Here is a 22,021-nt window from a genome sequence, read left to right as displayed (position 1 = left end):
TGATGTACCTTCTAAATGTTCTTATATGTAATACACCTGTACACCTGAAATACCACGTATCGTTAATGATTATCGTCTTATTAACTGTGCCAGTCTAGCACTGACTGGTTATAACTCGTATTTTAATGAAGTTGTCCAAGAATTATTTTCAGGAAAAAAACTCCAAAAACGTTATACGGGCTCCCAGTTTCTATGAATTTCCCTAAAGAGAAGTCCCAGCTAGGCAGTTCCTGTCTTGTGATAAATCACCATTTAGAGATGCTTTTGACAAAGTTCCTATAAGAAAATGATGCAAATCAGTTATTTTCTAACTTATTTATATTGTCAGAATAATTTAAGGTCTGATGGTATGATCTCTTTTTAAGAAGCTTGGTACTGAAAGAATCTTAACTAGAAGTTCAAGTAGCTTGGATATGGTTTCAACGTTTATTGAACAAAAATACTCATTTTGTTATCCAGGTTTTTACCAGTCAAAATTCTATCTAGTTCTGTCAGTGCCCCCTCTCTTACCGAGATGTTCTCCATCTCTTCTCTCTTTTCTTCCTCTTCCCTTTCCCAGTGAATTCCCTTACAAGGTGATGCAGCTGTTAGGGATGGTGTTTTCTCTCGCTGAGGCTGCCACATCCAGGGAATGCTTCAGTCTGGAAATACCCAGAGCCTGTGGCTGGGCTCTTGCTGTGTTTAATCGGAATGGCAATAGTCTTCATATAAACCATTGGCATGCTTTATATTTTAGTGTAGAATAAAATAAAAAAAAATAATCTTCTTATTTGCTGTTCTCAGCCTTCACATTGTAACGGTTGACAGTGCATATAATCTGAAATCACTGTCTTTTCCCTCCAGCCAATTTTGATGAAATCAAGAAAGGTAAACTGTTCTCAAGGTGGTGTCCTTTAAAATGGAATTATACTTTTCCAACAGTCTTGTGGGGTTTTTGTTTTTCTCCAGCTATGTTAAAGATTTTTATTAAGTAATTTGAATTTCTGTGCCTAGTTTGTAAAAGAAACAGACAATGAGGTTCGCATGCGACTTCTGCAGTTTGTCACTGGCACTTGCAGATTGCCACTGGGCGGATTTGCTGAACTTATGGGTAAGTAAAAGGTGACCAAATCTTTTATACTGTAACTGTTTCATTTGCAAACGAACCATGCTGCAAGTGTACAGATAGCAGGAACTTCATCTGCATCAGTTTGGATCTAGAAGGGCTTTTTATATCAGAAATCCCATGAATATATCTATAAATTATTAGGAAATTATCTCATTTCTATGAGAAGAATGTTCATATTCATGTAACATTGAGTAGCAGCTAATGAGTGTTGTATGTGCATTGTGTCTTATGTCATGTATGTATCACGTGTACTACTTAAAAGGAAGATATTACACTTTTTTTAATCTTCTTTTCTAGGAAGTAATGGTCCCCAGAAATTCTGCATTGAAAAAGTTGGTAAGGAAACCTGGTTACCAAGAAGTCATACTTGGTGAGTTGTTACATGTAAACTTGCTGTACCTTTAGTGGTTCTCTTTTCTGGTCTTGCATTTACGGAATCAAATGAAATCTAATTTGAATCAGTTCTCTGTCTCCACCTTCAGCTTCTCTGATTGCTCTGGCATGCCAGTATTGAAAACTTTTCTGGTCGCCCTATTCTTAAATTTTGCTACTGCAGTGTACACAGTTTGTCAGTATCACATCTATCAAAAGTATGGTATCATCCTTCTTGCATAGAACTGAGGGGTGTTTCCCAAATTCTTTATTTTAAAGAATATTAAATGACTGAACAAAAGTCATATATTAGGTATCTACAGTTATTAGATACATTTATTATACAGTAACATTATAAAAGATAAATGTATAGTCATGAGAAAAAGTAGTGTGAAAGAAATCACAGCACACACTCAAACCAAGGATGTTTAGCCAAGAATACATACTTTTTCCTGCCAGGCTTCAGACTGTTACTGGCTTGGCATTCCTATGCCAAACTGGTGCAACAGGTACACGGACGAGTTTCCTGTATATACTCTGTGCAAATTGGACACACCTTCCTTTGGCAACATTGTGACAGTAATATTCATCATACTTTTAAACTACTTCAGGGATTCCTCCTTTTACCATTTTCTCCACTGGTGGTGCTTTTTCAAGTGATGATTGCAAGAGTTAAACATCCCCCTTTGTCTAAGGTAATTTTGGGGAAGGTGTGGAATGAAACGGAATTTTGGCGGAAGCCTTTTAGGGCAAAATTTAGAATGAAAAAAACCCTATACCCAGGCATGCACAGGCAGGAGAAAAACTTAGCTTTTCCATGCTCTGCTGGAATTTGCAGACGCATCAAACTGGGATGACATTGAACTTCATGGTGAACATTTCCTTTTTCGAGTATTCTAGTTCTCTGTATCTTGGTCTGTCTTTAGTCTTCAAAGGTTCCAGTGTTTATCTGATGTGATAACAGTCTTTTGCTTCTTCAAGTATTTCTCTCAGATTTTGTTTGTTTGTACTGCTTGTAGGAATGTCAAGGCAGTGAGATTGCACTGATTGCTATTGCTTCATTTCTAATTGTTAGATCAGAACATTTTTAACTGTTACTGTAGCAGTCGAGTTCTGTAGTGTTCTACAAGGGATTTAGATAAACTTAACAAAATCTTGTTTTTTTTCTGCTTAGTTTTAATCGTTTGGATTTACCACCATATAAAAGCTACGAACAACTGAAAGAGAAGCTGCTCTTTGCCATTGAAGAGACAGAGGGATTTGGTCAAGAGTAGAAGTGGCTTCTAGTCCAAAAGGAGATCTTGCATAATGAAAGGCCCAGCCAACTAAAATTGCACACTTAATTGTATATAAGCTTTTTGTTCTGTACAGTGATCTTTCTGGAACTCTAAAAGTATAATTGTTCTCCGTTCTTCCACAAAGATATGCAAAACAGTTCAGCCTTTTCTACTTTTATTTATTGCCCTTCCAAAAGCCCAGAAAAAACCCTCATAAATTTTGAAAGCAGACAAGAGACTTATTTAAAATATATATAAAAAATATAAATATATATACTAATAGGCTCTAGTTTTATAGAGCTCTAAGTGTATGAAAAGTTGCAGCCATTTGAAAGGGCCTGGATTTGCTTTATCTTGGCTTTATTATTCAGAAAAATGTTCAAACTGCTCTGTGTTCTCTTTTAAGAAACATCTCCAAGTTTGTTTTATTGCATGGCTGTTCTAAAAGGTGTTAAAGGCTTAGGCCACACGTATCCTAAATATGTAGAAAAATGCTGCTGGTATTTGAGACGACAGAATATGTTGTTCTGTCAGTTTAATTTTTTAAAAGTCGTAAATAGCTGATATATCCCTCTCTACTGATGTAGCCAAGGCCTTTACTACTTGCACAAGAGTCATGTACAATAAGATGAATGTGATTTAATGTTGAAAGGAATTGGTGCCACTGTTCTGACTTATTGTAGGAGCTGAACAGGATATTTTAATTCATTTGAGCAGCATTGAAATTTGTTTACATATTACCTTGGGTTATTACCACGAGGATGTTAGGTAATCTTCAAAGAAAAAATAATAAAAGAGAAAATATTACACATTCTCTCCTTGGTCTGGTGTCTTACAGGTTTCTTTTTTTGTTGTTGCTGTTTCTTGTTTCCCTTTTCAGTCTGCGATGTCCTTTTTACAACTTTAGAGAGTATATTAATGTAAACTGAGCTATAAGGGTATACAAAAGCTAATGCGAACTTTGCTGCTTTCTGTGTTCATGTTCAGTTTCAGTTATTGGATCCAGTAAACCCAAATAAAATTGAAGTTATATAAGCTCTGCACACATAAAAATATTCTAAAGTATTAAATACTCTCATTCCTCTTAAGTTCTTACAGAAATTCAGATGTATCTGAATTGAGTATCTCTAAAACCTGTCATTCTTTTGGGTAGGTCAAGTTTGTCCCAAGTGCACAATAGTATAAAGCCATTTTAAAATTAGTTTTATTGGCATTGAGGGCATTTGCTGAACTGCAAAGATGTGTGTTAAATTTTTTTTAAAATTTAACATCTTATTCATGTGAATTATGTTTAATGCTACTTTTAGCAAACCACGCTTCCTTATTATAGAGTCAAAACATGTTTAAAATTACCATTTGTATTATGCTTTAAATATTAGCTGTAAATTCCATTACATTTGACTTATACAGAATTTTGTACACACATGAAAATGATTTCCTAGAGTATGATTAAAAGCACTTCTGTAACATATCGTATTGCACTGTTAAAAGTGTACACGCAGAAAGAAGTAGCTCTATCTGTTCATGTATCTTTCCAATACAGCAACGGAATTCTGCCAAAATTTTATTTTTCTACATATTGTATTCTCTCGAGGCTTTGTGTTCGACATGCAGAGCTTTCTGTGGAGCTGGTAACCTGCCGCAGCTTTGGGAACAGCAGGAGCGCAAGGGGCTCAGAAGACTCTTCTCTTACGTGAACTTTCTGTAAGAGTTTCAAAAATTTCCACCACTTTGAGAGTTTTTCATACTACACCAAATATCTTCTGCAAAACCATTTTCATAAACATAGCATTAAATTAATTTCAAGTGCAAATCCACTTAAATTATGACTTAACGCTGGTTAGAATGGAGGAAGCTTTAAAAAAAACCAAACAACAAGAACCAAACCCCAAAGCCAAATGTCAAAGGCCGGGCAACAGAAGTGTGTGTGGTTTACACAATTAAGAGGGCTAAATGTCATAGAATTGAACTTCGTGAATTTGCACTAATGAATGACTTGGTCAACCACTACCAACTGCTGAATTTTGTGAACCTGTGAGTAAGTGGAAAAAAAAAAAATAATAAAAAAGACAGCACATCACGAGAATGTAGTTGCTTTATTGTTTTGATAATTTTAGCTGTCTCATAACCCCCATAGTTTTTCCTGTGGGTAAGGGTTAGTAAGGAAGGAAAAAACCAAACCCAGTGGCCTTCTGTATACGTATATGAGCTATTAATTGGTTTCAAAGGACTGACTGAAAGCATAGATCTTCAGAGGAGAAAAACCCACCACGATTTGTATAGTTGTGCGTGTGTGCTTACAGTTAACTTGGGCTTTCTGGGAATTTCAGTACGGCCGTGTAGCTATTTCTTTTCCTCTTTGCATTCCCCATAATTCTGCCATGCTGGAGGGGAGAGAAGCGAGCAAAGAGAGGGAAGGCAGCGAAGCCTGGAGATGAGATGGGGGAACCAGGGAGGTAACACGACTTGAAGGAGCAACTGTGTGCGTAGTTCATGGGTCCTTTCTTCCCACAAACAACTCGGCTGCTCTGCTCTAAACACTCAGCAACCTTCACTTGGTACCTGGAGAGCCTTCCTCTTTGTGCAGCCGCTGCTCTCTGCAGCAGCAGAGGCACAGAAGTCAGGTGCCTCTGCCACAAAGCTACTAGAAGCACTTTTGTGCGTGGCAGATGTTTTTGTAGTGTACGAACGCAGGAAATTCAAAGAATGGCTTTGAAACACTACATGTCATCCACCCCGGGACTGTCGCATGTCAAAGACTTAATTCTGTCGCTCTACTAATAGAAAAATAGGAATTACTTTATCATAGTGCAGAAAACCATCTTTTAACTAGTTTTGTGACCCGGGGCTAGAAGTAAAGCTCTAGCTTGTCTCTCAGCCGTGGATTTTTACTACTTGGCACAGGCTTGGTTTGTTAGTCTAAGCCATTCATCTTCCTCCTATGGACTGCAGTATCCTCTTCTATTAAAACAAACACTAGGTATTTATAGTCAATTTGTTCCAGATTGTTAGACTTCCTACTGGCAATAGCCTGCCTATTTGATTGCCTACCATTTTTTCATTATGCGGTCCTCTTTTTCTCTTGGGTAATCAGAACATGTTGTTTGGAAAGTCTATAAATATTTTCTATGCTGGATATCTAATTTGGGTTAATTTATTTTTCTGGGGAAAGTTTCTGCTTAAAATAGTAGCAAGAACAAGAAGGAAGCTTTACTTTATCTCTACAAACAGAAGCCCCTTCTAATGACCTGGGAGTATGCATTCCTCCCCTCATCAGAGCCTAGGGGAAGGAGTGCGCGTGTCCTGCAAACATTGTGCGGCCACTAAGTCCTTGGAATCCCCAGCCTCTCACTGTGCAAATAAGTATTCCTATTTCACAGAAAGCTGCTCACCACATATGTTGATATCAGCCATAAAAGGCTTTTTTTTTTTTTTTCAAATGTTCCCTGCTTCACTCTTCTTAAACCACAGCACTTTTTGCAAAAAGTCAAACACTAGCGTGAATATCTATTACTCTTGAAGGCCGCTGAACCCCACAGAAGGAGAACACTGTAGAAAAAATTGCACGTTTATAGTTATGTCATGGCCCTGTACCTCCTTCCTTTCAAGTTATGCTAGTCATGTTTCTTATTATTCCTCATACATAACTTGTAGCTGAACAGTGAAAAAAAACTTAATTAAAAAACCTGTGCAACCCAGGCAAATCCCAGCCTTTCCCCTCCAATCTATACTCTGCTTGTCCACGTAAGTCCTTTATTCCCATGTAAATCAAGAGACAGGCTCACATAATGAAACAGATCTTCTAGGTGGCAGTTTAATTGAAACAAGATGGAGAGAGTGGGTTTAGGCTTTACTTTTATTAACAGCTTCAAGAAACCAAAGTAGTATTTGGGGCCTTTTCCTATGCTGCTCAGTCCTGAGGCACTGAATTCCCATTATCTTGTTTCCTATTATATAGAATTAAGCAGCTCCAAAGCTTCTTTCTGTACCTGAAAGAAATAAAGATAATAAGGACGCTGGGTAGTTACAGGCTTTTCTAGCAGAACTTACCATGCAAACACACAAACGTTTCACCACAGTTCTGTAAATTCAGAACCCTCCTAAAACAAGTCAGTTCTCTTCCTGTAGTTCACGATGCTCAACACTTGAAACACAAGTGAGAATAAAACCACGTAAGCCAGTGCCTTCAGTGTAATTCACTTACTATATATAGTAAGTTTATTTGGGTTGAATACAGATGATTAGCTCTTGATTTGCTGTAGCGCAATAGCAGCACGTAGTACATTGTCCTATTCCTGACCGTAACCAACCAACCCAGAGTTTTCAAAACTCTGGAGACTAAGGAAGTGTGAGAAGATTGTTTCTGAGTGAGACTCTCTTTGCCTAGGGATTCTGGGTAAAATCTAATAAAATTTGAATATGATGATCTAACACCTGTATTAAAAAACAAACAAAAAACAAACCCAACCAACAAACTTCTGGTCCTGACAGAGCAAGCAGCGCAATGTAAGCCAGGTACTGCAGATACCAGGGGGTAAAAAACGTTCAGAAAACCTCCTAATGCCAACCTCTGCCAAATGCAGACACAAGAATTCCAATTTCTTTGCACAGGTCAGATTCCTTCTTACTGGACTACCAAGTCCAGTTCCCAATGAATTTGCATTTTACACGTTCACGCAGAGAACTGAGCGAATACTGCCCCTCGGCTCAGCAGCTCTGCACCCTCCAGGGGGCCACGCGCTGCTGCAGCAGGCAAGCGGTTTAACAACTTGGCTACTGCACAGAAATCACTGCCAACTCCTTTTGCGTGGTTTCTAAAGAAAGGCAAGCTTTTGTCTCGTTTCACATGTGCCTCCAACTACTAGTAACTGTCAGAAGAATTGACCAATTTCATACATACCTGAGACCATTACTCCTTCAGGCTGTTAAATTCCTAAACATTTTGCAAAGCCCAGGAGGAATGGAACCCTTACTCATATTTCTACTGGAAGATGTTACTGAGGGAGCTCACTCTGGGGAGAAACAGTTTGAGCCTTACTAGAGGATCTACAGTGGGAAACCTCAGTAGTGTTTTTGCTGAGGTGTAAAGTGCAAAATCCTACCAAAGTATTTCTTACCATTAGGACATCCAGAATGTCACAACACATTTGGATGTTTTCTCCAACAGTTAAAGCATCTCACACTGCAGCTTAATGCTAAATGAATTAGAGGGCAATCAACCATAAGAAAAATCAATAACCATAAGAAAAATCAATTGGAAATCAGGCTTTGTTAGTCATGATGCTAATGGGGTTGTTTATGAAAGATAACAGCAATTGCTGTGGTTTACACTGAACACAGTATTAGATCTGAACAAGCCTCATGGATCACCCCTCCTGGAATTACTCAAAGCAGATGCCATCCAAACCGGGATCCCTCTGAGCAGTTCCAAAGGGTAATTAAGTACCTCATCTCACCTACCATTGGAGATTTGCTGTCAAAGACACGTTACTTCCATTTGTCTCAATTTGGCTAGTCCAAACCTCTCCCTAGGGGCCTGGAAAGGACTGCAATGTTAAGTTTTACGGATCTAGCAAGTTTTGGATACTTCCATGCTTTTTTTCTTCCTCCTGTTCATGTGGTTCTTAGCTTTTCCAAAATATGACTTCTACCTTCCCAGTTTTAGGCATATGAAAAGTGAATCCGTGCTCAAATAGACATAGGTGAACTCGGGCATCTGCCTTAGTTCAAGACAGTTAAGGGTGGGTGGTTGTTAGCACTACAAAAACATCACGAAGAAGAAAGCATAACAGTTCTTTACCAAAAATAAAGTATTTCCAACCATTGTGTTCCAAGGCTGTTACCAGTATACTTGAATTTTTTGGTGTCTGGATGCGATCCTGGAATAGGAGTGCCGAACTACAGCGTACTCTTGAGTTAACTTTATAAAACATTCCACTGCCACAATGTCACTCGTGTCGGTTACAGTATATAACTGTACTATTACAGTTCTTAACTTCCTACCTGTTTGTCCTCTTCTGTATGTGCAGGATACTCCTTCGCTTTGCTTAACCACAGAAGAGCCATCTTTTTATTGTTTAGCTTCAAGTACGTCTTCCCCAAATAGAGTAAATTTTTGCTGTAGAAATTTGGGTCAGCTGTACAGACACAGGAGAAAAGCTTTAAATGAGAAGAAGCAGTGTACTATCAAAGCCATGATACAGTATCGCTCCTTTAAATACTTATTTTGGAAAAGATGAATAGTATTTTGCCTTTGGATCAGAAGGAAGCCAATATAAATCTTTTACTTGCTAGCTTTCCGTTTCATACAGTTACGTTAGCTAGCAGCTTGTTAGTTAATATATTAAATGAAAACTAGATTCCTCACAAATCTGCTTTGCAGATTTCCTGCTTTTCAGGACCTAGCAGGTGCAACAGGCAACGTAATCAGCTGAGCACGTACAGGCAAAGAAACAGAGGGCACATTTCCTAGCTTCAGACCACGCACATACAGGTATTAGCTTAGCTTTTGCTGCACAGGAAGAAAACCTGCAACTGACTGTACGCACATTTAACTTTTTTTTAGGGAGAGATTTAAGAAGTTGCTTTTACAAAGCATGCTTTGGCAATCAATCATTACTAAAGACTAGTGGTGCCTACTGTTCATATTTATAGCACAGGCTCTCTCTGCTGCTGGACCTAAGGTCAGGATTCAGAACATACGGAGGCGTTTGGGAAGCAAATTTTGAGATTAAATCCACTGTTCCAGTTCACAGCTGCATTACTTGACACCCAGGGGAAAGATACACAATGAACTTTTCCTTTAAACTTCACTGATATAACTATATACAAGTCTTCCATAGAACACTGTCTTCCTTTATCTTTCGGCTACTCAGTTTTGCTTATGGTTTCACTCTTCAAGAAATAATAGGTCCATATTTTCTTCTATATGTGGACAGTTTTACTGCCAGTTAGATTGGCACTTTCATCCAAATGGCTTCTGAAATAAGAAAAAAGTGTGCTTTCTCTGTTTTCTATTTAGAATACAGAGGGCTTTTAACTTTAAGAAAATTTAGAAAAAGTGACATAAAATTCTCTTTTTTTGCTTGCTTCTTCTCCCTGCATTCCAGTCGAATGCCTTGGGGAAGAGTACTTTGTTACTAATGAAGGCACGAATTTCACTTTAATACTTATTCTGAAAAAAACCCTCATGTTATAGTCCAACTGATGATAGTAAGCGCGTAACGCTGAGCCTCTCTGATGAAACATTCCAATCTAACAGTCTAGCGTGTTGCCTAGCACAGCAGGCTGTTATGGTCATCAGCAGATCATACGCTATTAAGATAGTACCAAAAGCTAGCGGTTTATTGCAAGTCATCATCCATAAAAGATATTATTCAGTCCAGAAAAGCTAGAAGTATTACCTTCCTCTGCCATGTGGAAGTAACGAAGAGCCTGCAAAAGATAAGGTTGTCTTCTTTAAAATGGAGAACAAACTGAACACAGTAGTCAAACTAAAGCCTTACACGTGTGCTTAACATAACTGAAGAAGGACTTCCTGTCTTATTTTTATTAATTCAGCATGCTACTGACGGTTCTCCTTCAATGTATTTCAGATTTGACATCTTCTCAACAGAACTAGTACTTATCCAACTATTCCCTTCACTTCCTCCAGAAGTACAGTACCTCATATTTGTCCTAGCAAATTGGATCGTGTTTTTCCAGCCTTCAACTTGTCAAGATCATTTTGAATTTTATTTCTACGATCCAGCATATCTCTGTATCCTCTGGCCTGTTCTCATGTATAAATTTAATAGATGAAACAAATCTTATTATTCAGGCCATTAATGTTGAGAAATACTTCAGGGAGAACTAACTCCTACAGAGCACCAGTTGGTATCCTCTAACATGAGAACAGACATTCATTAAATACACACACATTTTTCATCTAGTTTCCCCCGTCTTGCACATCAGAAATTTCAGTCCATTCCTTCCTCTTCCTGATGTTACTAGCTGGAGGGAAAATACTGTCAGAGAACTTAAAGTGTGGACAGATCTACAAAACTGATTTTGTACTAAAACTGTAACTGCAGAAGTCTTGCCAGTATGGCTCAACTACAGGTTCTGGGCCAAGTTTGCTTTCTTCAGCCACTTTAAGTGCTACAGAACTCGATGCTGGGACTGGCAAGATTCTGCAGCATTCGAGATCCTGGCTGACACTTTGTATTCTTCCGAGAGTGCTCTTCAGCAAAACTTACAAGCTTGACATTCCATTAAAAAAGTTTTCTTTTTCAATCCGAGCTTAAATTGCTTTCTGTGTAACAGCAAGCGCCCTTCTGCAATTACTTTCGAGTGACTCCTGCCCCCCCTCGCCTTAAAAGAACAAAACATTGTGGGACAGTCATTGCTTGATCTAAACAAAGATAGTAACAGCTGCAGCAAACTTTCCTATTACCAATTGAATTTTCAAGTTTCTATGTATGTACAAGTGTTTAAATAAGATGCACGCTGCATGCGTCAGACAGCCTAGAAGATAAATGTCTGGACAACACGTTTTAGGGTGTAGGACAGCAGGAATTTTCATAGCAAAGATGACCAAAATACTTTCAACTGAAAAAAGAAATAAGTCACACCATATGTAGCTAGGGGATCAGAAGGTATTTGTTAGTGGTAAGCAACAGAACAAGCTGTTACTTTTTGCATTTAATAAAAAGGGGAAAATTCTAATAGTTCTAACAAATAAGTACATGGTATAACACCACCACGTAAACGGTCAGCACTAGAACTAGTACAATTATCTGCAATAGATCACAATAGTAAATACAAACTAAGTTACATATAGCTTGTTATCTCCTGCTGCACAAACTACATGAACTAATTTTCACTATTCTTATGTGCCACAGCTGAAAAAAATTAAAGACCTTTATAGTTTTAGATATCCCTCACTCTCCTGTTATATTCTCATTTTATTAATGACAGTTGTAAACTCACAAGTCCACGGTTATTCCATAAGCAGAGGTCAGCTTTGTCAGGAAAATTAGTAAAAGCGTATCAGCAGCTTTGTGGGGAGAATAATAATCTGCGAAACATTTTCATATTGTACCTCTTGAAATGTGGAGGTTGGTGGTGTGGCAAATAGCGTCGCAGCTATTTTTCTTTGGTACCATGGCATTTCAGCAAAGGAGTAACACCTGGAGCAAAAGGGAACATTTGTGTATACCGTTCACATTTTTCTCTTGTTTTCGAATAACATTCTCATGTCTTGGACTTCATAACTGTTGTTTCCAAGAGTCAGAACAACTCCAGCCACGCTGCAAGCTCTGTAAGCAAATTCTTACAACTGTACAACAAAATAGCAAGACGTCTGAAGTTGCTGCATAGCTCTGCTAAAGAAGTTTTGGTGTGTCTTTTACGGGGAACTGCTATTGCATTACACAAAACTGGAGACATTTATTAACCGTGTGACAGCTGTTGAGCTTGAATGATTTTAACGATTTATGTTATTTGATATTCTTCTAATATATTTGCAAAAACAGGGCACAACTGAGTAACGCCATTGCCGTGCCTCAACATTACCTTGTTTTTCTCAATTAATATAAAGCAGATCTGCAGTACGTTCCTGAAAGACTCTGATCTGTAAGAATGAAAATAAACCCAAGAATCAACCTACGGGTGTTCTAGGCTGGGCCGTTCTAGGCTGTTTTCCTATTTACTGAATAACAAAGGTAATGAGTCACTTGGAGATGCTGAAAGGATTTGTTAAGTATTTCAAACACGTAGAATATTCCAGGTGTAAACATTAAATAACACTATTCACTTTAGCACCCTCCCACAATGAGTATAAAAACAGAGCACTCTAGAGGAGGTGAGAAATTAAGAAATGCAAATATGGAAGTGTTCAGAGGAGAGGGGGACAAGGCATGGAATACACAGTCTGAGTTGAAATTCTGCCATCAGATGTGCCTTATGAGAAATGCCAATAAAAGAGGTTCAATCCAGGATAGACCAGAAAGAGAAAAGAGAAAAATACTGAAGAACTGGCTGATAGCAAATCCCAGTTTCAGATGAAGACACTCTGGGATTCAATAATGAGTACATTTAAATATACAATACGGGGATATTTTAGTGCCAAAAGCAATAATGGTCTCACATTTCTGATCATATTTTCTAATTTTTCCCTAGGAACAATGTCTTAAGTACTTTCCAGAGCAGGCTTCCTATCTCAAAACTGACCTTACAGCTCATTCAGGTAGTAGCATTTGCTTCTGTTTAAAAATCTGGACTGTTGCAATGGTTAGGTCATGTGGGAATGAGAGGTGGATGCTGGAAAAATGAATTAAGTTTGTAAACTAATAAAAAAATCCAACTCTGGAGCAGCAGATTGCAGTTTACTTTGATACTCAAGAGTCCAGGAAAAAAAACATAGAGGAGGTGGCTGTGGTTTTTAGTTTTTAAGATACGAAACATTGGCTTTATTTATTTTCAATCTCTCAATCTTACAGTAGAGATTTCCTGTAAAACATTACAGCAGCTTCAGTCTCTTTCAGACAAATAACCAGAAATGTGGTCTGGAGTCTCTCACTAACACATAAAAGATACTGCTTTCAACCTCACCGCTTCCACAGAATGCCCTGGTTAGTATGGAAAGTTTTATTTCCAGTCCCTTTGCTTGCTCTGTAACAGTAATTCTTAGTACCAATTTCACTGAGCAGTAAATTTAGCTTCAGAGATTTTTGCATTTATAAGCTGCCCTCACTTAAATATAACTTTTAAAATACAGTACCATCACAGATAATAATGGAAGTATTTTAGGAACACATCTCACTTTTGATAGCTTTTCACTATATACAGATTGTATGACGCTGCAGCCATCACTGAAATTCAATGTAAATTCAGCGTTGAGTTTTGTCTCCATTCACACCAGCAGAACAAAATGAGTAGTACTCACGATCTCTGATGTCTGCTATGGAAACATACTTACATCTGCAAAGTGAGTTTTTAATAGCTCCATACAGTAAAACAAATAAATTGACCGAACAGTTATTTTTCATCTTTTTGAACTGCGTAAGAATTAAAAAGCCAGACTTTTCTTTTTCAAGGCATGATGTCCTACATCTGTTCAACAGGTTTCAATGTTTGCATCAACTAATTACTAAACACTGAATTATTCCAAGCATTTCTGGAATTCATACAAGACATTTTATATTCTGGCATTTTCCTTTGCTACACGCTAAGTTCTTTTGTTTTCAAAACAGACCTTACCATATGCCTATAAGATGAATTGTTGTAGCATCTTTTGGATTCAGTTCAACGGCTCTCTAGTGGGGGGGAAAGACAAAAACACAAGATGTAAAAAGTTGTTTTGCCATATTTGGATTAAAATACATTAAAAAAATAGACTTGTTATCCTACTGTTAATTAAACCAGATTAACAGTGTGTATAATTTCAAGGCGATACGGTATTTATTCAGTGCACAGCTAAATTGGCTCACCTCCAAAAAACTAAAGACACTGACAGATTTCTAAGCACTTCTGTTTAGTAGATCATTACGAGTTTCGCATGCGACTTGGCGTGTTCAGATTTTGATATAATTTCTGGTGGTGATATAAAATCAGTAGTCTTTATCTTCTCCAGTATTTGTTCTTTACTGATACACAAGCCACAGGTAAAAGGATGGACACACATCCATTTCTCAATTTTATCTAGTTCTAAGAGGTTTCAGAAACACTTCAGCTATTTGAAGACTCTCTTCTATAGGAACTTAGTTTACTGCAGGAGATAATTTGTACTCCTTGTTGCTGGGGCATTCAGGACCGTCACAATAACCCAAAACCCAGTGTCACCAGATTTGAACAGAAGTACACTTGCAAATGTTCACCAAAAACCAGTCCACAACTGTCACACAATCGACATACTGGACACATTAATGCTGTCGTACGCAAAAAAAGTTTACATTACCTGAAAGTGCTCTTTGATAACAACGGCATTTCCAATTTTAGTCTTGATTCCTTCAAAATCTCCAACATCACTGAGGCAAATTCCATACCACTGTAATTCAAAGAACAAAAATAAAATATTTAATACAGTGCTATAGCTATTGACAGTACATTTTTTAAAAAAAACAAACAACACAGAACAGCTGCCTCCACCACCACTAACAACAACCAAGAAATATTTGTTATGAACAGCTCAGGCAGCATCAGAGCAACCTGCAGGTCTGCACACATAACGGAATCAACGTCCCCTCCTTATCCAAGATGCCCAACACAACTGACTATACTTTGTTACTCTTCTGCATGTAAGAGAAGCAGCACAAAAAAAAAAGAGCAGAATGAAGCCAGAGCCTGAAGTATTTCCAGTGAAACTCTACAGAGCTCCTGTTATGCACAGAAACAGCGTGCTGAACAGGGGGCGGCAACTACAACATTTTTAAGGGTACATCAGAGAAGGATGAGCTGACTACATCAGTAATCAATTACAATCAGTAACCAAACTGGTCAGTCACCTCTTTCCATGCTCCTGCACACATTTAACCAGTTCCCGTTTCCCGCATAGAGGAAATTTAGCTGCAGAAGTCTGAACTCTGATCTTTCAAAAAAGTTAGGGAGAATTAGAGATCTCACTCATTCTCAACTGAAAAGTGAAATTAGCTGAAGTTTGCTGAAACAGCATGACATTTGTTCCAGTTTCTACTGACAGAAATCAAAGAACAAGATTTCAGTTAAGTTATTTTGCTTGGCTCACCTTGTGTGCTGCAAAGTTTGATTCATTTTTTTCAAGCGCCTTTTTTGCGCACTCAAGGGCTTCGTACGCCAGTTGTCTTTTCTCCTCTGCAGAAGTACTACTAAGCTGAGCTAGATCTCGTGATGCCCGCGCCAGCCGCCATAACAACTCTGCGTCATCACTAGTTATGAACAGAAACACTAATGTTTTAAAGCAATAATGGAAACACAGCAAGCAAAGATCTTAAACCAGTCTTTCAATATGTATCTGAAGTGGGTGACAAGAAAACAGCGTATCACCTGTCATTCTATGCTATATACAACCCCAAGGTAACAAACAACAAATGAAAGCCCTCCATTACAGACTCTCTGATGATACCTTCGTTCTGGTCTGTGAAGCAAACATATCTGTAGGAAAGGACTTTATTTTATCACAAATTACGTACATTTAAAAAACCCAACAGTACTCAAAACACCAAATGGAAAACAAGGTCTGCTTTGTTCTTAGCTAGACGGTATTTTTTCCAGCATTCCACTGATTTGATACTAATGTTTACTAGGAACGTTTAAAATATTATGCAGCTTTTTCCCTATAATTGTACCTAGATAATGAAATTCTTCCTAGAGCAACAGTGAAAAAAACATAGATTAGCCATACTACCATCACACAAAGCTGCACATTTATGTATTTATTTATATCACTGTATCAAATGGTGTGTGGTATGTTAACAGCCAAAGATGAGGGATTTTAAGTTTTTTTTATTTTGTTAACATACTTTTTTGAAACACTGCTTGCACTTTACAATACTTATAGCTAACTACCATTTTAATTTTGGCTTACTATTTTAATAGAGACTTTAATATTAAATTTAAGTTTAAAAAGTCTTTCAGAGGTTCTAGCTATAAAACTTCCCCCTCCCCCCCACCAGTAATACTGAAGTCAAAACTATCAGAAACTTGAAATATTAAAAAGCACACACGAGTTCTTGCTAAACTCAGAGCATCAATAAAAGCCAGTTTTCTTATCCGGAGTAAAACTGAGTCATTGCTCACAGCACAGCAGTCCTGCTCTAATTAACACAGTAACACAGAACTAGCAGACTCATTTTTCAGCCAAGTCACAAAAATGTTAAGTACTGCTACTGGAATCATTACTCCTCACAGAATAATTAGTATTGTTTAGTAGCTTACACCTTGCTTATGACATGGTGTCCCTTACAGGCTAGGACCTTCATTTAACTTCCCAGGCTTTACACTTATGCCCTAGCAAGAACAAGACAGAGAAGAGGAAAAAAAAAATTAAAAAAAAAAAAGGAGAAAACTACTGAAAACAACTGAACAGTTTATTTCCTCCAGAAATGTTCTAGGAGTGAGGTGCCTTGTCTCCTCCAAAGGAATGGACTCTTCAGTTTGCAATGCGTTTTCTGCTTTTTCCTTAAACACCTTGTCCCAGTTCGCTTATCAATAATGTTTTGTGCAGTTAAGACATAACTACATGAGTAAGGAGCTTTTTTTTTGTTAAGACTCAAGCCCTAACATCAGACAAATGAGAACAGAAAGAACGTCTGGTCAGCAGTGACTCTCAAAAATTTTCAATACTTGAATTCTAGGCACTTTGATCATTTACTAATGTGTAGACACATGATGAGTTTTTGCATTATATTTTAAAGGATTCTTAGGGTAACAAAACAAACAAGCAAAAACCCTTCCTCAGCAGGACTGAAAAACTTGAGTTAAGCCTCATCTTCTACAGCTACCAGTCCTTTCTTAATTCATTTTTCCATCAGGAGGAAAAAGATCAAGAGCCCTTCTTTCCTACTTAAATAAGCAAGGTTCTCCAGCATACCACAATAAGAACATTAGTTGAAAAACTGATACAGAAGAGCACAGAAAAGAAGTCTCAATGCAACCAAGTACCTATTTTTATGCTGAACCAGCAACCGATACAGCTTTTCAGTTTCTCCGCTCCCGTACAGGTAGTCTGCTTGCTCTATAACTTCTTCCACTTAAGAAGGAATTAAAATTGTGGAAACAGAAGAACAAATTACATGTAATTAGGACATTATAGCATAAAGAAAACATTTTAGAGCAAGACAACCTAGCTGTAACACAAGAACAAATGGTGTATTTTCTTTTTAGGCTATCATTCCAAAGAACTTACACTGCACAGCAGCACTGGATAAGCTACATTTACAATGAACATCTAGGAAGAGAAACACTGCTGAGTATTCGCCTACAAAATAGCTTTCAGTAACAGAGCTTTGGATACTTAATGGATTTAACATTCAAAAGTATCTTTCTCAATGAATTAGACTACTAGAAGTGATTTGTTTCCTTCTTTGTGAAAACGGCAGGAAAAAAAAAAAAGTATGAAAAACATGACCAGGAGGGCATGTGCAGCAGGAATCTGAGTGTAACAAACACCCTTCATTAGCATATGTACAGAATTTAAATCTAATAATAAAAATAAAAAAAAAAATATACATTTTTCATTATCAATATGGTTCCAGTTTCACCAGAATATGGCTGCAGATTGAGCGCGTCCCATTATCTTACTCAACAAGCCAAAACGAAACATTGCTCAAAGGTTTTCTGACTGAAGTCCTTAAGATTTACATAAACATGACTCCAAAAAAATAAAGCTCATCTACTGAAACCTCTACGTGTTCACGATACTAAAAGCAAAAATAATTTTGAAAATCAAAATTGGCTTTCTAGAGTATAATTTTATGAACTAAGTACCTATTGTTCTTATGATACTTTAATTCTTTTTCTAGAAAAATACTTCAAAACACAACAGAGATGGGGGAGTATGATTTCCACAACTGGCTGAATATAATAATATATAAATAAATATAATATGTATATAGCACATAAAACAGCATTCCAGGAACGAAAATATCAAACACCATATAATACAGAAATCTAGCACGAGAACAGATGGGATTAGGAGGAAAAAGACCCAAAGGGAAGCAGGTAGTTAATTCTACCGAGGTATGTAACTGTACAGGAGAACAACAAACTGAGTTTCCTCTTATGCCAACTTCAAAACATGAAAACAATTGCATTTTAAGTCAAAAGCCTCGCCTAATTTCTTACAGAACTTTTGGCTATGCTTATCATGTCTTTGGTGTTATTCCTGGGTCCACAATCAAACTCGGCAGGCTGAGAGAGTTGGGGTTGTTCAGCCTGGAGAAGAGAAGGCTCCAGGGAGAACTTACTGCCGCCTTCCATACTTAAAGGGGGCCTACAGGAAGGATGGGGAGGGACTCCTTATCAGGGAGTGTAATGATAGGACGCGGGGTAATGGCCTCAAACTGAAAAAGGGTAGATTTAGATTGGATATCAGGAACAAATTCTTTACTGTGAGGGTGGTGAGGCACTGGAACAAGTTTCCCAGGGAGGTTGTGGCTGCCCCATCCCTGGAAGTGTTCAAGGCCAGGCTGGATGGGGCTTTGAGCAGCCTGGTCTAGTGGGAGGTGTCCCTGCCCATGGCTGGGGGGTTGGAACTAAATGATCTTTGAGGTCCCTTCCAACCCAACCCATTCTGTGATTCAAAGTCAAAACATAAGCTCTACCCTGTCTTTCATAGAAATTAATCACGTTTATTAGCTTCCTTTTTTCCAGTTATCTACTGAATATGGCAGTCATGTTTCACAGCATCACAGTTTTACTTATAGAAGAAACAAACATCGAAGGCTACTAAACACAAAAGCCTCCTCTTCAGCTTAAAAAGATCCTAGAATATAAGCCACTGAAAATCAGGAGAGCATTCTGGATAATTTTTAACCCTGCCATCTCTAAATGCCTTCTGTCAACCATTTCAAAGATAAGATAAGACAACAGTCTACACGGACTTTGGATTTTAGTGTCCAAAAGATTAGCTTCATGGTACATCTTCAGTATTATCTTCAGTGTTTGCTTGTTGAGACTCCCTGAACACTACTAACGTATCCAATGACTAAATGCTCAGAACTCAAACTTCTGAACACATTTCCCAACAGATGTTTTACGTAAATTATTAGACTTCTATTTCTTTAAAAGTATCTTTCACATATTTCTTTTTTACTCTTATTTTCACTGTATCTACTACTTCTCTTGCATAGAAAGCCCACTAACATTGCTATTCCTGTCAACCTAAATGCCAGATTCAAGTAAGAGTAACTAAAAAAGCCCAGAGGTAACTAAGTAGTGTGATTTATGTTCGTCATTGGAAATTTTCTTACTTGTGTATTGAGTAGCTATCGTAAATCTATTCACTGAAGCTCCTTCCATTACAGCAGATAAAACAGTTCCTTATCTGTTCAAAAGCCTATTGTCTGAATTTTTATTTAAGTATAAACATCTAAGATGTTCCTCTCTTTGACACACACAGAAACAGGTTATCTGAACTGACTACTATCTAATCTATACAGTAAGCATACATTTCAGCTCATTCTCCATTGTTAGGCTTACTCTCAAAACCCCTTAATTTAGAACTTGACAGACAAGTTTAAAGGCTGCACCAATATCCCCATTTAAGATACTATTACCTTTCTTCCGGTAGTAAGACTATCTTTATTCGGATCTTGAAAAGGACATTTTATCACTTGTTCTGTTCTTTTCTGGTAGGTAAAGCAAGGCTCTCCTTCCCCTTTTTCAGTGTGACAAAAATACAAGACATTTCTCAATTCTGTCTGAAAAGCAATCTCAGTGTTGCTTGACTAGATTAAATGGGAATCACACTGTGTTCATATAGAAAATCTGAACTAAGATTTCTAGAAATTGATTAAGGTTTGGTCTGCGTTCCTAACTGAACTGTATCTTTCTCAGTTAAGAGTTATTTAAAGGCTGGGCAACAAGTTAGGCATCATACACCTTGTGCACCTGTTATATCCTAGACCAGATGAGCTACTAGATACGCTTTCAGTGACATTGGAACGAATCACTTGTTAAAGTGCTACAAGGCTACCCTGAACCAATTCAAAAGCATCCTGTCATGGAAACACACTGCATGCAGTCTTAATAGCGGAAATCAAAAACGTTACACCATTTTCCTATATAATTCCGGCACTAAAAATTTTAAGCTTTGCATTAGAATAGCCTACATACTTCAAAATTAGAATATATTACCTTTGAAGCTTGCATGAACCTCAGCAAAGCCAGAAATCAGCTTGTGAGCTTCATAAATCAAAACGGACCCTGTTGAAAGCGCAACCCCCCTCTGAAGGTTTTTTCTAAGCACCTGCACGGGATCATAAGATTAATTAACACTTAATTAACATTAATAAACATTGTCACTCTGAATTCAAAAAGTTTTTCTCATGTCTACCACCAGTTATAGTTCAGATTTTGAACAAAGTCTTTTTAAAGCTAAAAAAACCCAACACATCACATCAGCAGGAGGGGATTTTCTTTTTTAAGTTTTTTCAACAGAGGCTCAGAATTACGTTTCAAAATACGAACAGAACGCCAGACTGAAAATAAACCATAAATATGGAACGAACGCAAGGTAAGAAGCAAGAAAAACCAAACAAAACCAAAGCAAACTCGCGGTTTTTCAAACGAGAAGAGGGACTCCAGCATTTGCAAAAATAAACCGGCCCTTCGCTACCTCCGGAGTCTCCACGGCTGCTCCTCCTCCCTCCCTCCGTCCCTCCCGCCGGCTGACAGGCCCCGAGCGGCGGGAGAAGAGCGTGGAAGCGGCCGCCCCCGCCACCCCCACGCCACAACCCGGCTACTTCGCTACCTCGCGGCCGCCGGGCACGCCCCGGCCCCATGGGCCGCCCGTGGTGCCCCCCGCCTCCCGCCGGAGCGGCCTCCTCAGGCAGGCGGGGCCGCGGCGTAAAGGCCGCGCCAGCACCAACGCCGCCGCCATGACCGCCGCCATCCACACCGAGCGGCCGCCACCCCCGCCGAGCGCCGCTGCCGCCAGCACCACCCCCCCGCCCCCGCCAGCGGAGGAACCGGTCCGTCCCCCAACCCTGCCCGGGCGAGAGGGGGAAACAAGAGCAAGGGCCACCCGTTCCGAGCGCCAGCCATTGCGTAGACCCGGCACCCTGAGCCACGCCTCGACCTCAGCCCCGGCCAGGTCGCCGGCCCCGGCTGAGGGGTGTCTGTGAGGGGAGGAAGGGGGAGGGAGAATCTGCGCATGCGCCCCCGGACGCCAGCGGCCCCGGGGCGGGGCGCGCCCGGTTGGCGTGGGCGTGTCAGCGGCAGGCGCCAGGGGGGTGCGCAGCCTCCGCGCTGTTGTCGGCGGCCCCGGAGGTGAGGGAGGGGCCCGGCCGCGGGGGCGAGGGGTCCGCGGGGCAGCGGCGCCGGGACTGGGCATTGTCCGCGGGCGAGACGGAGCGCTCGGGGGTCCCGGGGGTGGCGGCGGCTTATTGCCTGGCGGAGCCCCGGCGCCTTCCCGTGCCTTAGGGGCGAGTCCTCCGGGGTCCGTTTGCCGCCGGGTTCACTCCCCCTCCGGCCGGCGGGGAGGGAGTTGATGCTTGCCGCCCGTCGTTCCTTCGGGCTGCGGTCCGCTTGAGCCGCTTCTCCCCTCCGGCTGCCGCCTCGTAAGGCGGAGAGAGGTGCGGGGCTG

The 22,021-nt window shown here is 39.4% G+C and overlaps 3 protein-coding genes across 9 annotated transcripts in view; 2 read left to right on the top strand and 1 right to left on the bottom strand.

Annotated features, from left to right (window-relative positions):
* WWP1 (WW domain containing E3 ubiquitin protein ligase 1) overlaps positions 1-6,482 on the top strand; it is a 60,268-nt gene extending 53,786 nt beyond the window's left edge. For 3 of the 4 annotated variants that reach the window (XM_054190855.1, XM_054190853.1, XM_054190856.1), the window contains 3 exons: positions 994-1,090; positions 1,406-1,478; positions 4,352-6,482. In XM_054190855.1, coding sequence (XP_054046830.1) covers positions 994-1,090; positions 1,406-1,478; positions 4,352-4,454 — 273 coding nt within the window. In that variant the 3' untranslated portion in view covers positions 4,455-6,482. Of the gene's footprint in view, positions 1-993; positions 1,091-1,405; positions 1,479-2,654; positions 3,567-4,351 lie in introns of those variants that run through there. The other variant, XM_054190854.1, reaches the window with a different exon arrangement.
* Positions 6,483-6,595: 113 nt separating this feature from the next.
* RMDN1 (regulator of microtubule dynamics 1) lies at positions 6,596-21,384 on the bottom strand. The gene is made up of 10 exons (XM_054190866.1): positions 21,188-21,384; positions 20,572-20,683; positions 17,377-17,464; positions 15,482-15,641; positions 14,696-14,785; positions 13,999-14,054; positions 11,840-11,927; positions 10,161-10,191; positions 8,761-8,894; positions 6,596-6,746 (listed from the first exon to the last, which is right to left on the bottom strand). The coding sequence occupies exons 1-10, from the start codon at positions 21,326-21,328 to the stop codon at positions 6,708-6,710; spliced, it is 939 nt and encodes a 312-aa protein (XP_054046841.1). The 5' UTR covers positions 21,329-21,384; the 3' UTR covers positions 6,596-6,707.
* A 208-nt stretch (positions 21,385-21,592) lies between these two features.
* CPNE3 (copine 3) overlaps positions 21,593-22,021 on the top strand; it is a 32,841-nt gene continuing 32,412 nt past the window's right edge. For 2 of the 4 annotated variants that reach the window (XR_008464765.1, XM_054190860.1), the window contains exon 1: positions 21,593-21,705. The gene's annotated coding sequence lies outside the window, so the exon portion shown is untranslated. Of the gene's footprint in view, positions 21,706-21,831; positions 22,011-22,021 lie in introns of those variants that run through there. The other 2 variants (XM_054190862.1, XM_054190861.1) reach the window with 2 other exon arrangements.

Source organism: Rissa tridactyla, chromosome 2 (genome assembly GCF_028500815.1).
Source record: "Rissa tridactyla isolate bRisTri1 chromosome 2, bRisTri1.patW.cur.20221130, whole genome shotgun sequence".
Taxonomy (NCBI): Eukaryota; Metazoa; Chordata; class Aves; order Charadriiformes; family Laridae; genus Rissa; species Rissa tridactyla.
Note: the sequence above shows the minus strand (reverse complement) of the source record. Positions and strands in the feature narration are given on the sequence as shown.